The 17,359-nt window shown below is 44.8% G+C and overlaps 1 protein-coding gene across 4 annotated transcripts in view; it reads right to left on the reverse strand.

The window, feature by feature from the left end:
* LOC122808839 (tropomyosin alpha-3 chain-like) overlaps positions 1–17,359 on the reverse strand; it is a 609,453-nt gene that overhangs the window by 410,529 nt on the left and 181,565 nt on the right. For all 4 annotated transcript variants that reach the window (XM_044079925.1, XM_044079924.1, XM_044079927.1 and 1 more), the window contains one exon: positions 13,366–13,499. In XM_044079925.1, coding sequence (XP_043935860.1) covers positions 13,366–13,499 — 134 coding nt within the window. The remainder of the gene's footprint in view (positions 1–13,365; positions 13,500–17,359) is intronic.

A 17,359-nucleotide genomic window follows, 5' to 3' on the forward strand; every position in this document is an offset into this window, starting at 1 on the left:
TTCTCTTGAGTTGCATTCTAAATTTCCCACAGCAGCAGTCTTGTATTACAGGAAAAGCCTATGGAAGTAGCTCCACCTCTTATGGTGGAAGTCTTACATAGTGCTAAAGGATTATTAAAGCAGTCTTGTTAAAATAAGGCAAGAGTGTCTCATGACAAGGAGATAGATGCTGTCCATATTTACATGGATGTATCTACACTGATGTTATGTGATCCTATCTCGCCTACATTCTGAACTGATGGGTTCGGAGCCGATCCCTCTTCGGCACGCTTATGCTATAGAGCGAGGCCTCTAATTGGCTGAGCTATCTTTATCCCAGGATGCACCACCACTAATCCCCCAGATCTCATTTGCCGCTATCAAGCTTAGACGTGGTCTCAACATTGGCTGGGCTAAGTACTAGTTATTAAGCTTTTTCCTGTCACAAATTTCCTTTCTTTGAACCCAAAAGCTGTTTTAACAGCTATTGTTGTTATATTAGTGTTTGGTGAATTTGTGTTAGTAAATTTGTGAATTTTTTAGTCAGGGAAGGTTTCCCGTTTCAGTTAGAGGGGCCTTCCCCTGTTACTTTACTGTTTGTGTAATTTCTTGGGTCAAGTACCCGTTTGTTAGAGGGTCTTTACTATCTTTCACTCCTTTTTGTCAGTTTACTGTTAGTGTTAAAAAAAAAAAATTTTTAATATATATATAATTTTTGTTAAAGTTGTATTGAACTGTCTTTAACTGAAAGTTTAGTGTTGTTTTCGCTTATATTGGTTCTTTGGCAAAGCAGTTATGTCGAAAGAACACAAACCCTCCGGGTTTAAGAAATGCACGAGGTGTGGTTTTAAAAATGTCCATAACGGACGACCACGCCTCGTGCGTCTATTGCTTAGGTGCTAAGCATTTACAAGAGTCGTGTAGTGTGTGCCACGCGTTCGCTTAAAGAGTCCTCCAGGAGAGGAAAAACAAATTAATCCTCAAGGGATTAATCAAGCCTTCCTTCGAGGAGGCTTTATCTTCCTCTCAGTCTCCTAAAAAGAAGAAAGCATCGGCTCCGACCAGTCAGAACAGACTGCTAAAAAATCCAAGCAGACTTCTCCATCGGCTCCACGGACTTCGGAGCCGAGGTCTGGGGCATCGAGAGGCGGGTCACCCTCATCGGCCGATCAGGGTTACTGGCTTAGACTCTTCCCCCTCGGAGCCGAAGTCCTTATCGGCACAGAGGGAAATTTCCTTGAAACCTTCCTCGGAGCCGATAGTTGTGGAGTCCTTTCGGAGCTGGTCCCAGAGCCCTTCGGAGCCGAAATCGGTTCGGGCCCGATCGGTATCCTCCAGGTCATCCAAGATGTCTGATTCGGACATAGACAGGGTGCTCCTTCGACTCTTCCAGTCTCCGGTGTTCCAAAAGCTTGTTTCGGCTCCAGCCCATTTGGCTTCGGAGCCGATGGTCCACTCCCTTACTGTGGTTCCTCCTCCAACAGCTTCGGCACCGTTTGAGCCGGTGCTGGTGGAACCTGTGGAGGTGTTAGGGTCGGGCCCGACCCTTGCTCCAACTCCGGCTCTTGGGTCGGAGTTCAGTACACAGACCTCTTCCTTCGGCCCTGAGGGGGAGGCTTCGGGATTTATGCTCTCGGTCCCAAGTCTCCCTCTTGGTGCGTCGGCGGGGGGAGTACCGTCCACTGTCGTGGCCACGGAGGTGGGACCCTCCCAGGATTCTGGTGGTCCCGCCTTCAAGGCTATGAGGAGCGCTTTAGCCAAATCTTCCTTGGCTACCTCCACGGTTTCCCCAGCTACCTCCCTGCATACGGAGACTGGGTCGTTGGCAGTCCCCCTGTCTTTAGACAGCGGAGCCCCCGGGCCTCAGGTTACCCCCACTGGGGTTTCTCCCCCTCCTGGAGGTCCTTCTGAAGCCTCTTCGGAAGAACCCCCCAGGAAAAGGTCGTGCAAGAGGAAGCACGTTCACTCCCCTGATGAGTCTTTGACACCTGACACCGATCTCGATGATGCAGAGGGGTCCCCTAAGTCGTCCTCGGATGAGGTCTCCTTTGCAGACATCCTGGAAGCCCTAAAACAGCGAGGCGGCTGGCAGTCCAAACCACCCTCTGCTGATGAGTCTGTGTTCCTGAAGGCCTTCGGGGCTCAGCCCTCCGCCTCCTGGGTGTCTCCGCCCTTCGACGAGCTCTTGGATTTGATCTGAGCGTGGGAACACCCAGACTCTGTGGAACCGGTGCCTGCTCGTCCGAACAAATTTCTCTCGGCGCCCCCTGATAGAGAGTTCCTTACTAAAGGTGTGGCTGTAGATGCTTTGGTGGTGGCATCTGCTACCCAGCAAGACGTAGCAGAGGCTTCTACGTCCATCCATCCTCCTAATAAGGAGTCTAGGAGCATGGATAGGTACGGAAAGCGCACCCTTAGTTCAGCGGCCTTTACACTGAGGTCTTTGAACTACCTGACGCACTTTACCAGATTTCAGAGGGATCTGATTAAGGAGCTATCCGATACCCTCTTGGGTAACCTGCCTGAGGAGCTGGCCCAGATGGTTGGCTCTCAGCTGGCTACAATGTCGTCCCATTTCGAACTCGTCCATGAGGCTCATTTCGTATGCGGCCGAAGGGGCGAGTAGAGCGGCGGGTACAGGCATTGCTCTACGGAGACAAGCCTGGCTCCGCCTGTGTCATTTCGCGGAGGCCTTTAAGTCTTCATTTGCCGACACCCCCTTTGATGGGTCCTCCCTGTTTGGACCCAAGGTAAAAGACACACTAACCCGCTGTGAACAGGAGGGCAAGACTCTGGCTGCCGTAGGGGCACGATTTTCCACTCCCTTTCGGCCTTATCCCAAGGCTAAAAGAGGAGGGAAAATGTGGTTCCGTAGATCTCAGAAGCCTTAACCCTCAGCAGGAAGGTTCCCCTTCCAGAGGCAGAGGAGGGGGAAATTCATCCGGAAGACGCCGTCCCAGAGGCGGCAGAGGCCCTCGCAATACTGGAGACCGCGAGTCCTTTCGTGGCTCTTCAGCCTTTCATAGTCCCTGAGGGATTGCCCGGCTGTGCTGCTCCAGAGCCAGTCGGGGGTAGTTTCTCGAAGCACCTGAAGGCATCACTCAGGACTGATGGGTGCTTCAGATTATCGCCGGAGGTTACTCCATCCCATTTTCTCACCCCATCCCTCAGTCCAAAAAAATCCCGGACCCGCCACCCAGTCAACGGGATACCGCAGCCTCAGAAGTTTCAAAGCTGCTGCAAAAGAGTCATCCAACCGGTCCCCGTAGACCAGATCGGATTAAGGATTTACTCAAGATTCTTTTTGGTGCCAAAAAAGCCGGGGACTTGAGGCCCATTTTGGACCTCAGCATCTTAAACCGTTCAGTCAGAAAGTCCAAGTTCCGAATGGTCACTCTACAAACCATTCTCCCATTGCTGGAGAAAGGTGTTTGGATGTGCTCCATAGATCTCAAGGACGCTTATCATATCATGGTACATCAAGTGTCCAGGAGACATCTGCGCTTCAGCCTAGGAGGCAGTCATTTTCAGTTCCGTGCGCTGCCCTTTGGTCTCACCACAGCCCCCAGGGTGTTCACCAAGTGCTTGGCAGTAGTGACTGCTCACCTGAGAAGTCTAGGATTCCAGGTGTTTCCGTATCTAGACAACTGGCTCCTAACTGCCACCTCCAAGCATCTACTTCGGCGGAGCCTACAAGCCACCATCTTACTGGGCAATTCCCTTGGAATCACCTTCAATTGGCCAAAGTCTGTGTTGCGGCCATCTCAACGAATAAGATTCATAGGGGTAGAGATAGACTCAAACCAAATGCGGGTCTACCTACCTTCGGACAGAATTCAAACCATACAAAATAAAGTTCGACCCTTACTTCCCAGGTCCAAAGCCCCAGCCAGAATGGTCCTGCAGCTATTGGGATCCATGTCTGCCACGGTTCTTCTAGTCCCCTTGGCAAGGTTGCACATGAGAATCCTTCAGTGGCTTCTTTCAGCTCAGTGGTCCTTTCAGGAACTCCCTCAGTCACCTCATATGGATCACGGAATCTTGCAAACGTGACCTTCGCTGGTGGCTAGTGCCCTCCAATTTGGATCAGGGACGACCCTTTGTTCTTCCTCCTTCAGCGGCCACTTTGACCACGGACGCCTCCCAGATGGGGTGGGGGGGCATTCCCTGGGCAGGTCAGTCCAAGGCAAATGGCACCCGGAAGAGACTCTTCTTCATATCAACATCCTAGAAATGAGGGCAGTACTCCTGTCCCTTCAAGCCCTTCACGATTATCTCCCTCAGGGCGTAATCACTGTTCAGACAACATGTCAGTTGTCTGGTACCTGAACAAACAGGGAGGGACCAGATCCTATCCTCTTTGCAGAGAAGCCATGAGAGTTTGGGAATGGGCAGTCTCGACCAAACGCTTCCTAGTGGCTACTCACATACCGGGCAAGTCCAATGTCACAGCCGACAGATTGAGCAGAACCATCCTCTCTCCTCACGAATGGTCTCTGAATAGGACAGTGGTAAGTCATATTTTCAGCGAATGGGGAGTTCCGTGTTGCGACCTCTTCGCGACTCCTCTGAACGCAAAGTGCAAAGAATTCTTCTCCCTAATACCGGCTCCGGGGAAGAGCCCCATGGACGCATTAGTCCATCCTTGGCCCACCGGCTTGCTTTTTGCCTTCCCTCCAGTTCCACTCCTCCCCAGGGTGATTCAAAAGGCATCTCTCTTGGGGAGCAAAATGATCTTTATTGCTCCTTACTGGCCTCGTCAAGTGTGGTTCCCCTATCTTCGGAAACATGCCCTGGAAGGTCCATGGTTTCTGGATCAGATACCAGACCTACTGGTTCAGTAGTCGGGACTATTCCACCAGTCCCTACACACCTTAAAATTGACGGCTTGGCTCCTCCTCTTCCGACGATAGTCAGGAGTCATACATTGGATCCAGATGTTGTACACATTATCTTCGGCCCATAAGTCTACTACAAAGAAACTGTATTCTAGCAAATGGAAAAGGTTTGCTATTTGGGCTCAACTCCGGGGCATGGACCCCATTTCTATTCCCGTGGCAGAAGTACTAAAATTTCTGACCTCTCTTTTCAATCAAGGCTCTTCAGTTTCTACCATCAAAGTACAATTGGCAGCAATTTCTAATTTTCACGAATCCATAGACCCACCTTTAATGAGCAACAGATTGTGCAAGACCTTCTTGAAAGGTGCTGCTCTATTAAGACCTCCGATTTCTCATCCTGCACCTTCATGGGATCTCGATATAGTATTACGCGCCTTGACTTCTTTCCCCTTTGAACCAGCAGCCACATGTGATCTAAAGTTTCTATCATGGAAGACAGCCTTTCTGGTGGCGATTACTTCTGCCAGAAGAGTTTCAGAGCTTCAAGCTTTGTCAGTGAAACCCCCGTACTTGGTTTTTCATAAAGACAGTATCCCTCAGACCAGATCCTTCCTTTGTTCCTAAAGTTTGTTCTACTTTTTGCTTACAACAATAGTTAGAGCTTCCAGTTTTTTTCCCAAAATACTCTTAAAGCGGAGTTCATATTCCACACACTAGATGTCCACAGACAGTTACGTTTTTATTTAGACAGGACCAAACAAACAAGGAAAACAGATCAGTTGTTTGTATCCTTTGCAGATAACAGATTGGGCAACGCTGTCACAAAGGTCACTATTGCCAAATGGATCAGGGACTGTATTACTCAAGCGTATATTTATTCTAACAAAGAGCTTACCACCTCTGTCAAGGCTCATTCTACAAGGGCTACAAGGGCTATGTCTACTTCGGTAGCATTTCATTCTAAGCTTGCTATCAGTGACATTTGTGCTGCGGCTACATGGTCTTCCCCGCACACCTTCATTTCCCACTACAAATTAGATGTGGCATCTAGAGGACGAGCTTCATTTGGTTCCACAGTGCTCAGGAGTGTTTTCCAAGGAGCCACCCGGGATTTAGGTGCTAGGGACGCTGTCCCATCAGTTCAGAATGTAGGCGAGATAGGATCACATAACATCTTTTAGTTATGTACTCACCATAACTTCAGATGTTTGGGATCCATCTCGCCTACATTCCCAATGACCCACCCTCCTTCCCCCTTCCTTGGAGATCAGAGGATATCAGAAGGTCCGAATCCTGTTTCATCTTGAAACATCTAACAATGTTATATAACCAAGTTGTGCATGAATGCGGACAAACAAGATCTGGGGGATTAGTGGTGGTGCATCCTGGGATAAAGATAGCTCAGCCAATTAGAGGCCTCGCTCTATAGCATAAGCGTGCCGAGTCGGAGCCGAGGGATCGGCTCCGAACCCATCAGTTCAGAATGTAGGAGAGATGGATCCCAAACATCTGAAGTTATGGTGAGTACATAACTAAAAGTTATACAAGTATGAATACATACACACCCACCTAGTGACAAGGACAGGCTTAAGGAGGTATTAAAGCACAATGCAACTATTAAAATAGTAAGAGAAAGTTCATGCATTTTTGAAATTATGGCAGAACTGCCACAAACATTTGTCAAGAAAGGATTCCAAATCATTTGAAGGTGCAGGCTTCAAAAGGTATTAAAAAAGTCAGCTTCTCTTAAGCTAAGAAATTTCAAGTTGCACAGGCTCCTACAGAGTTCATCCAAGGAGAATATAGCGGAAGGTAATAAGCCAAAATGAAAATTAGAATGAAAATTAGAATGAAAATTAGAAACCATTAAGTGCAAACGGATTCTGGGATCAGTAATTGAGAAAAATCTCAGCTGGAGTGAATGAGGGGCAAAGAAAGGATAACATCCATCTGTATCTTTACAGTTTCCCCTTTGAGGCACAGAAGCATAAACAAATCAAACTAAGGAATTACAGAAGCCAAGCAATACACCCAAGGGAGAACAAGTGTTGGTGATGCCTGCCTGACAGGTGAGAGGGCAACATTGGTCATGTAACTTTTCCAGATGAGATAAGGGAGCCAAATCTTCAAGTCAGTACAGGGCTACAAAACAAACCCTAGCCTTGTGTAGTTTGAATTTCAGGGTGAACACCAGAGAATGAAGGGGAGCATAAAAGAGTCTAAGAAGCCACTTCTAGACCACATCTTCAGTATTTCCAGTGTCCCTCAACAGCAGAAATGAGGGAACATTGCACCTGGCAATGGCAGAAGACACAACAGTAGAACTTAGAGCCACTGTAGGAACACTCATGGAGGCATCAAGCAAGCAGCCAAGCTGTCCAGTAGAGACCAGACATCCTGGAATGGGGTCAGCTACCAAAAATCAACTGAATGTATTAGAATGACCCCCTTCCAATACAATTTGGCACTAGGGTTAAGACATCTCCCCACCTTTTCTATAGTCTAGTGGACCATTTTCTCACCTTGGCTACCCAACTGACCCATTCATTCCCTACCAGCAGGAATAAGGGCAAAGAGAGTGGTAATAGGACCATTGTACTACAAGCCACAGGACATTTTTGTACATAGCCCCATCACTGATGGGCTAGTACCTGTATTGTGCATCTACAACAGGGCAGTACACGACAAACTTTTACTACCTCTGATGTGCCTATATGGTGCCTCACCTTTCCTACACAGATTAATCATTTACATAGATTCCCAGCTTTCATGCCAGCCCAGTGTGACCTTTGTCATAGATCTCACAATGAGCCACATGGTGCTCTCACCAACATGCCCTCCCTCCCTGCAATTCAGTGCAGCCTCATAACCTTCCATCACCTCCAGTGCCAGGGAGACTGATATGTGACCCAGATAACCAGGGTTTGGGCATTACTCCATGCAGCAAACATGGTCATGTGAATGGTTTCCTCAGAAAGCATTTAGATCACTTGGATCCAAAGCTAGGCTGTAGTTGCATATTTTGTTACCAAAAAATATAGAATAAAATCCTCATCCATTATGGACTGGTGCTCCTCTAAGAACTTTTTGTCAAGCAAGTTGCACATCTTGTGGAAATCAGAAGGGTGGGATCAGGGAAGGAACAGTGCGATAGAAATGGTTTCCATAATCCTAGTTTTTGGGCCCATTACCATTTTGGAAGCTACCCAAGTTACTGGATTTCATTAGTCTGTTCTGCACATAAACCACTTCTCGCACTAATTTCCATCCTAAAATCCTGCCATTGAAGCAGCTGAAATGTGGTGCCCACAGCTGTCAGGGTCTTGCCCTACTCAGATTATTAAAAAAAAAAAAAAAAAAAAATGTACCTTGACTTCTGGTCTTTCGTGGGTCACTCAAGTCTGACAGATGCATATTCTAGTACACTGCAAATTTAGATCCCACAGCTCTGGCCATACCTTCTGCTCCAGTACAAAACTCACATTAAGACATGGTGGGTATCCATAACAGAGGCACCTGGGGACTTGGCAAGTACAGCTAATGGGCCATAACAGATTAGATGCTCACCACAGAATGCCTGGTGCAAATTCCAGAGTTCAGTACTCCTCGTCTAGGCATGGCAGACATCCTTTCATTAAAAAAAATGACAGGATGCTCTCAGTACAAGTCATTCCATGTAATTTTAGAGTTCTCAATCATAGGTATCTACCCTAAAAGATGAGGAGCAAGGCTCAAATAATCCTTGGCGACAGAAAAAGGTCCTCAAAGCTTAGGTGGGGGAGGGTTAAAAAAAATAGTCTCTCCAAATATTTTCACATCTCAGACCTGAAACCTTGCAATAGCAGCATAAGTGTGGATAGCATAAGGTCAAGGCACCAAACTCCAGTCCAGGAAGCTTAAGTAGAATAAGGATGTGACAATGGTATAGCAATTTACTCCAACATCTGTTACACAATTTCATGTTTAGATTACTGTTTTAGTCCTTACCATTAAAAATTCCCCAGAGTTCACGAGGACAGCAATGACCAGAAAGGAAAGAGTAGGTCACAAAATAAGCTGTGGGATGGCCACATGTATAATGGCCACATAATCACCCCTTTGACTAGACTGTATTATCCACACATTTAGTTTTTTTTTTTTTTTTAAACTATCTTTGGAGGTACAACAAATTGTACACTAAAGCCAGCTGGCTTGGATATGGACCTTTCAGGATGCAATGAATACAGGGGACTGCAACCACAGTATTGGTTCTGTACAAAGTTCTAGTGCATATCCAGAGAATGCAGTGCCCACCCTTCAGGACTAGGAAAAACAAGCATCTGAGTGGCCTTGAGGGTTTTCTGTGGACATCTGTTGTAAAGGAGGGATTCTTTGTCAGACTAACTGTCCTTGTGGAAGGTCAAAATTTTTTTTACATTTCAACATAGAAGCTCAGGTAAGACCAAGTTTGAAAACCAGGGTTGCAGGCACAAATCGTGACTGGATGGAGTTTTTCTACAAGTCCCATGGAAGGGCAATTTGCATAGGTCTCAAATGGAGGACTCCTTTTAGAAAGTGTGTACCAAGCAGCAGGCATGCCAATGGCCAAACCAGTACTAAACTGCTTGCTTAAATCCATGGTACAGTTAGCAAATTCAAGGAAGGGACTACTGGCAAATCACACTGCCAAGACCGGGACCAGATTCTTCTTACTGCAGAGGGAAACCTCTTCCATTTCCTGTTGGAAGGCAGCCTTGCTGCCTTATGTCAAGTCTTCAGTGAACAGGTACCAGAAGGGCATGAATGTCAAGTCTTTCAAGAGGAGACGAAAGGTCTGTAGACTGGGGTGTTAGGACAATGTTACTCTGAGAAAGGTGGTCTATATGTAGGGGTAGTGCATTTCTCCTTGAACGTTTCCATCAGGAGAGAGAGAACCAGTGCAGTATGGGCCAAGAGGATTATAGCATTCAAGGACGTACATAAGATCTGTCCATTTAAAGCAGAGGACATTCAGAGCTTCGACAGCCATCTACTGCTTGAAGTCACAGTTCCATCTACAGCCACCCCACCTGTATACCAGCTGAAGGAAAGCCTGTGCAGCATGCACCAGTGTCTGCCCTTGACCTGTTACTGGTCTGTCACTGACTTCAGACAACTGGGCAACTGATGTAAGCTGCCTTTAGGGTAGTCAAGACTGCAATGTTCATCTCCCAGATAGTAGTAGCCACTCCTGCACAAGGACCGTCAGTTTTTTTTGTATAAATATAAAACCACTTCTAGTACAGTCACTGCCTTGACTTCCTGCAGAAAGGGCATCTCATTTATGGTATTCTTTGAGCTGCATCCCACAGGTCTACAATAGTGAAGTACTCCCAAGTATTTCTCCAAACCAGGTCTGGTGCATCTGTACTTTCATTCCGACTGTGGGGTACCCTTTGTGGGACTACTACTACAGTTCTTGGAATAGATTCAGGTAAAATGGGAACAGACCATTTCCTCCAAAAGGATGCTGGGTACCACTAAAAACTTGTGCACCATGGTCAGGGGTGCCAGATTAGTGAAAGCCATGCATCCCTGCACCCTGAAGCATTCTCTACCTGGAACCTTACTGTGCCATCTTCTTGAAGGTACTGCAGATAAGTGCTCATCTTTAAGAGGAATGCCTTCAAGTAGCACAAGTCAAGAAGGGGCTTGAATGAATAGTGGGAAGACAGCATTTAGGAAATACTGAAGGAAAGCCTCAGACTGAGGAGTAGTCTGTGGTGAAATTAATGGCAGTCTACCACCAACTGTTACTCCTGAATAAAGTGGTGTACCAGGAAGGGGCAGATGCAAATGCCCTGTGCTCTGCAGTAAGCAGTTATTGGAACAAACCATTTCCGTGAAAAGCCCAACTGGAATAACAAACAAAAAGGTAACGAGAAATTGGGAGTGGAAGCAGCTTGCCTCAAACCTGAGGTGGTGCCTACAGTCCTGAAAATGTGAAGATGGCATCCTACACAGCCAAAGTGACCATCATGGCCAGAGTATGACCGACAATCATTGCCTGATTAAAAAGAGGTGGTGGCAGGAGCGTTTTAATTTGGGGGCTACATACTGAATTTTGAGCGAGTCAGAGTGGGTATCCGGCACTGTTTAAGGCACAGATGCTTGAAATAATGGAGCTCAGAAAAGGTAGCAGACGAGCAAGTTTGGCAAGACCTCTCTTTTCCAGTAGGTCAGCAATTACCAGTCTGGAGTAACCTTCAAGCAAAGCTCTTGTCATTAGAGTGTTCAATTACCTTAAAGTAGCAAAATTTAAAGGAGCTACAACTAATAAATGGCAAGTAGTGTAAACACCAACTATCCAAGGGAAATAAACAATACAAATTTGTTTGGGGGGGGGGGGGTTAATGAACTGAAGAAGCTTTAAGCCCCAAATGTATTTTAAGCTTCACAGCCTCCTTAGCCAGAAAACTCTTACTAGAACACGTACCTTATCCAGCAAGATGGAAGTCTGGGCCTACCTGGTAAGTGTGCCTAAACTTTGTAACAAGAGAGACTTTGCACAGCCCAAGGGTAAATCTGAAAGACTTGTTTTAGTTTATTCTGAGGCATGACTGGGATGGGGAGGGAAGCTGCGTTACACAAGTTCTCTACCCATTCAAGCCATAACTGAAGGCCTGCGAGTACATCACTATAGACTAAATATACAGTTAAATGAGCCCTCTGTATAGTACCTCTACCCACACTTCTTACAGTGGTTCCAAGGAACCCCTGAAAAACCAGGCTAAAAATGGCTACTGCCCCTTCGTAGGAGATTACATGCATGTGGATTGTAAATCCATGTGGACGCAGTCTCTGGTGAAAGGGAATAGGAACCAAACCCCCAAATAATTCAGTACTTGAAAACCACCTTACAAGTCTAAACATTATGCCACACAGCATCAGTACTACTATTCCAAGTGAAAGTTCCCAACAACTAGGGCGATGCTGGGATATTACAAGCTCATAGTTTCATAGTTTAGTACTAGGCTATCTGCCCTGGGGCATTTGTAAGCCTAGCCATAGTGATGTGGCTTTTGCCTCCCAATGAAATGGTACAAGACAGGTGCAAGCAGACAGTTAACTCTAGGGCAATCTAACTTTTTTCAGTGTTTACCCAACTTCCATTCAAAACAGTAATTGTATCAAAAAAGTTCATAGTTCTAAAAGTAAGAGTCATGCAAACTGCCTTCTGTGGGGGGACAGATTTCCAGCATGTAGCAGATCACAAAATTTCCATGCCTTATACTGGCATGGCTGAGTGTACTCAAAGAGCATGTGTTCCTGGGACCACAGGGCTACTTTTATCCAAGCCACCAAGCCACCTGGTATACTGTGTTTAAGTCACGCTCGACACTTTCCCCCAAAACAGCTACAGCAATGAAATTTGGCTAGAGGGCAATGCATCCATAAGGTGCCGCCCAAATCTGGCAGTCAAGCCATATTCAATAAGCTAGCAATACCATAACATTTCCAACTGTCACATTTAATACTACCCCTGTAAGATGTAACCACAAGTAGGAGCCCAGTTTATACCATCCTGCTTCCAGCACTGCATCTAACTGCAGAATCCCTCAAACATTCCCAATATAGGTATCAGAATGACCTGTTCAAAAGATATTCATAATAGGGTGAACAAAGCATCCTTTTGGACTACATTTGCCACAGTGGTAGGGACTGCAGTCACCAATACTGGGGAATGTACACTTATGACAAATACAGGCAAGAGTAGGCAAGCTACTAGTGGACCTATGTTCCTAAACCACAAACCAGGAAGTGAAAGGAAAATGTACAGTGTTAACACCAGTATTACTGGTCTGGGAAAGGGCAACTGGAATGAAAGCAATCAAGGTATGGGAGTCTGTAGACAGTACCATGACTGAAAGTAGCAGTGTTGAAATACTAGGGGCAGCAAACCTAGATGTGAGGTCTAGTATCTAAAACACTAGTTTTGGGCACTATATATAGCCACCCGTGCCATTTAAAAGTAGCACAAAAATCTCAAGTTCACAGGAGACAAAGTGCACATAGGATTACTGCAAAAATCAAGTTTCAGTGACAAATAAGGCTGAGCTGTTCAGTAGCTTGCTGCAGTCAAAGGACATAGGGTTTGATACTCCCTCCTTTCACTTGCTGTGGCTGGGAATACCAGGACAGGGCTTCCAGGCTGATCATGAAAAGGACACGGTAGAGAGGGCTTACCCATTTAAATGCCAACAATCTCCTGGCCTTAGAAAGAACCAAACCACCACCTCAGTTCTGAGGGGTATTTGACATGCATAACTGCAAAGTGACAGACCCTCAAATCAAACAAAACAAATAGAGATGGTGTCCAATTTTATGTAAAGTGTCATCAGTTGGGCCACAGTGACAATGCTACATTACATGCAGAAGCTACCATTTGGTTATGAAATCACAACACCTGATCCCTGCAGTTTTGACTAATACACTTAAATACCTAGAGTATTGACTGCCCATTACATTTGGTACACTGGCAAATTGTGAGGAAGCCCTGAGCAAGCTAAAAATGCAGAAAGCTTACCTTTCACTCTCATCTGCTGCCTTCTCTGCATCTTCAAGTTTCTGCAAAGCAGTAGACAAACGTTCCTGAGCTCTGTCGAGTTCTTCCTCTACCAACTGTATGCGACGATTCAGCGATGCCACCTCAGATTCAGCCTTTAAAAAACAAACAAAAAAAAGTTTATGAATGCAAATGTCTACAATCCTGAACTGATTGAATACCACACTGGCTACCACAGTAAAAGCTAAATGACAACAAGCACAAGCCTGGGACCATAAAATGTCCATATTCAAGAACGTTTCAAAACATTTTAAATTCAATTCCCTCCAGTGATCACTTCCAGGTCATCCCAATTCTTTAACAGCTTTGCAGAGAATATAGACAGTCAGGCCATACGAATATACAACGATAAAAAGGGTATGAAAAGAAATTAAGACTTTATGGAGAATACAAGAGGAAGTTAGAGGTTATGGTAGGATAAAGGAACAATGCAACCCAAAGTATGGGGCAGACAGGAAGAAATGGCACTGCAGACATCTTGACAGCTTTCATGTGAAGCCAGTAAGGCTACAGAATACCCAGCAGAAGATACATGTACTGAGTCACCCAGACAAAAAAAAAAAAAAATCAATCTTATATGGGGTAAACACCAAGACAATGCAAATGAGGCAAGTTCTAAAGATAACTTATGCTTTCCCCAAAATGGTAGCAGGAGCTGACACTCCCAATCTTTAGGGGCAATACCTGATGAAAGTGCTTTAATTTAGTGACAAGGGGTAGGGACTGCTCCTAATCCATCCATTCTCAATCCCCTTTCCCATTTTCACACATGGGGTTGAGGTGTCAAGACAGCAGATGATACATTAGTGGTCACAACCAATATATCAGATGGGTACACAGGAGCTGTGTTTGAGGGGTAGAGAAAAAAGCTATGTAAAACCACAGGAGACTGTATTGCTGTCATTATTGTCACCTCACTTCTCAATCACATCAAACAGTGCACACAGCAAGTGTCTTTTGGTGGACAGTGTTAAAGCATACTAAAATATAGCCTCTTAAGTGCTTCACTGTGTGTGCGTGTGTGTGTGTGGGGGGGGGGGGCAGTAACAAGTACATTACTGTGGTCATTACATTTACAACTTTCACAGTCATGAATGTATCCTCTCAGAAGGGGAAATGTAATGCCAGTTTCTGAAATATGCCATTTTCAGCTCTTTATGCAAACAAACATTCTCCCAAGGTCATTGTAACTTCATATCCTACCTAAAGCAAACAAGTTAGATTTTGTTCACAAATATGCACACTCACAATGGGGTGAATACGTACATGACCCAGTACTAATCCTCAGGCCTCTTAGGAGCGAGATCCTGCCAGTAGACTCAGGCAGACTGCTGGCTTTCATTCAGGGGCTCTGTCTCTCTCAAACTTTAGTTTCGCAACTAGAGTAAAATTTCAAAGTTTAAAAGTTTTTCTACATACCACTACCTACTATTTCAAGCTCTAATGGCTATGTGAAAACAAAAGGAACTTTCAGGTAAACAAGAAATATTGAACAAGCTAAAAAATACAAAATCACTAATCTACGCTCGTTTCCTCATCCTTTACTATATGGATACTGGAATCCATTGTACGCAATGCATTTAAACCAGAATGCATGTGTGCAAGACACTACCGAATTTTCAGTATGGTCTACGGTATTGCAGTCATTTTGCTTTATATTGCAATTTATATTACTGTATTGACCTAATGGAGAAATTTCTGAAAGGGTTCTTGGACTGGTCTACCGCAAAAGTATACATAAATTAAACTGGCCAACTCTAGAATAGTTTACCGAATACATTCACAGATCCAGATATTCTAACCAGACTTCAAGCAGGTCCAAATGTCTGCCTGCAAGTGATCAAAAATGTAGATAAAAAGGTAACAGCAGTTCTTGCTGCTTTAAAACACTTCAGCCAAGTCTAACTACAGAATGCTCAGTTAACATTTCTATCCATGGTGCTCCTAAAGGTAGCTAAAGGCAAATTGTTGGAACTACTTTAAGCATTCATTAATCTGAATGAATAGCAACTACTTTTTAGCTTGAAAAACTATAGTTTACAAATTTTTTTATGCCTGCTACTCCCAAGACCTAGATGGAAACAAATTAGGTTTCTAAAGCTCTGATACAAGGCAAGACACTTTCCTTTAACAGTAAAGAAAATTCCTGGATTTTGTCCGTTCCCCAGTCCCCAAAAAGCCATACGACAGAATGTAATCATTTTCAAAACCTGATGTGCAAGCCAGCCCTTCAAGATTAAGCACCTGGCAGGTGGTGTCATGTCAGCATAGAGAGCTTACATTAAACCCCAAGATGAGGGAATAAAAGCAGCAGCCAAGCGATTCTTGGGGTTACAGGGAATAACCATGCCAGCCACAATCCCTAGCAATTACTGCAGAAGACTGCCTAAAGCTCTCACTTATTCTTCTGCTAAGCGTACAGAGTTTGAATCCTTCCACCTTCCATTTGGCTACTGTGCGGCCTTGACCAAGTCACTTAAGCAGACCGTGCTCTGGGACAATTGGACCCCCAGATTCCTTAGTCCCCTGGGCCCCATGCCTTACAAATACCTATGGACAAAAAATTCTAGAAAAAGCTGCAAAGACAATGGTGATGTTATGCACAGCCATGCACACATTCTTTACAATTACTAGAGTTGAAAGCAGTTTAGAAAGGCAAAATCTGTAGTGGAAGCATTTTTAAAGGAATATTGTCCCAAATGGTCTAAAGTCTTAAAGGAAACTGTGCAGATTACCTTTGGTAGGAGCCAGTTAACCATCCGCTAGGCTTGCAATCTGACTTTGGACTGCAGTATCTTATCTATATATCAAACGTCCAAATCTTTGAAACACTTAGTCGAGTTAATATTAGAGTGAAGGCAGCTGCTCTTTGAAGTCGCCCTCTTCTCTTATACAGTTCAGCTGTGGAGATTAAATCTGGAGAGTACAATCACAATAACCCTTTAGACAGGCCTCGGTATACAGCTGACTTTCAAGGGAAGCCTCCATGATTAAGTCCAACAGTTAGTCATCCCTACAGTAAAGAAATCTCAGCACCCCTCCCCCTCAGACTACTAGCTCATTTTCTGCAATCAAAAAATTGCATGCAATTATCTATACAGGCCCAACCAAATACCTGCCATTAAGAAATCTCAGAATTGGAACTATTTTAGTGTTCTTACTAAACATTCTAATACTCATACTGTAAATGAGATTAAATTTCATACAACAGATCCATCTAACTTGAATGCCAACTCTTTCATTCAAAAAATTCAACCAACTTGAATACATCCAAGATTTCTACTTTAACCTAAATATTCCAATATTTAATCCTTTGTAAATCAAGGTCCCAACTCTACTGCAACTCAGATTAAACCTTTGAATTTGAGATGGTTTTCTGATCCCCAGAACAAGTAATTGTGGTACTTTTAGTACCTTTCTTTCTGCTTATATTGATCTTTTTGGTGTACTCTACTTTATTAGCACAGCAGCTAAACAGTCAGTCAGTTTCAAAAAATGCAGTAAACATGGACACAAGATATCTTGTCCAATACTCATAACCTCCGTGTATACTGCTTGGGACAAGATCATTTACAAGCTTCAGGCTCCATTTGTGAAGCTTTTGGCCACAAGTTAATGAAGTGGATACTGACAGAATTTGTCGAAAGAAATTTCATCAGATGCAGGTTTGCCTTGCTCCTAACCAAACGGGTCCAGAGACCTCAGCTCAAACAATCCCACCAATTTTGGCTCCTTCTCCAATCTTTCCTTGGTTGTCAGGGCCAAGGGATTAGAGTCAACTAAAGTTGGAGCAGTCTCTACCAAAACCTCAGTATTAGATAGCTCAGTTCAGACTTCTACTTCTGTTGCAGTGTCTTTGGGCCGGAGGCAGCCATCGGTCCAGAGGCATGCCTTCTTGGCACCATTTCATTATTCCTGTGAAATTCCACCTTCGAGGTGGTAGAGTTCTCTTCTA

Source organism: Protopterus annectens, chromosome 8.part0, assembly GCF_019279795.1.
Source record: "Protopterus annectens isolate FY-2018-M chromosome 8.part0, PAN1.0, whole genome shotgun sequence".
Classification (NCBI taxonomy): Eukaryota; Metazoa; Chordata; order Ceratodontiformes; family Protopteridae; genus Protopterus; species Protopterus annectens.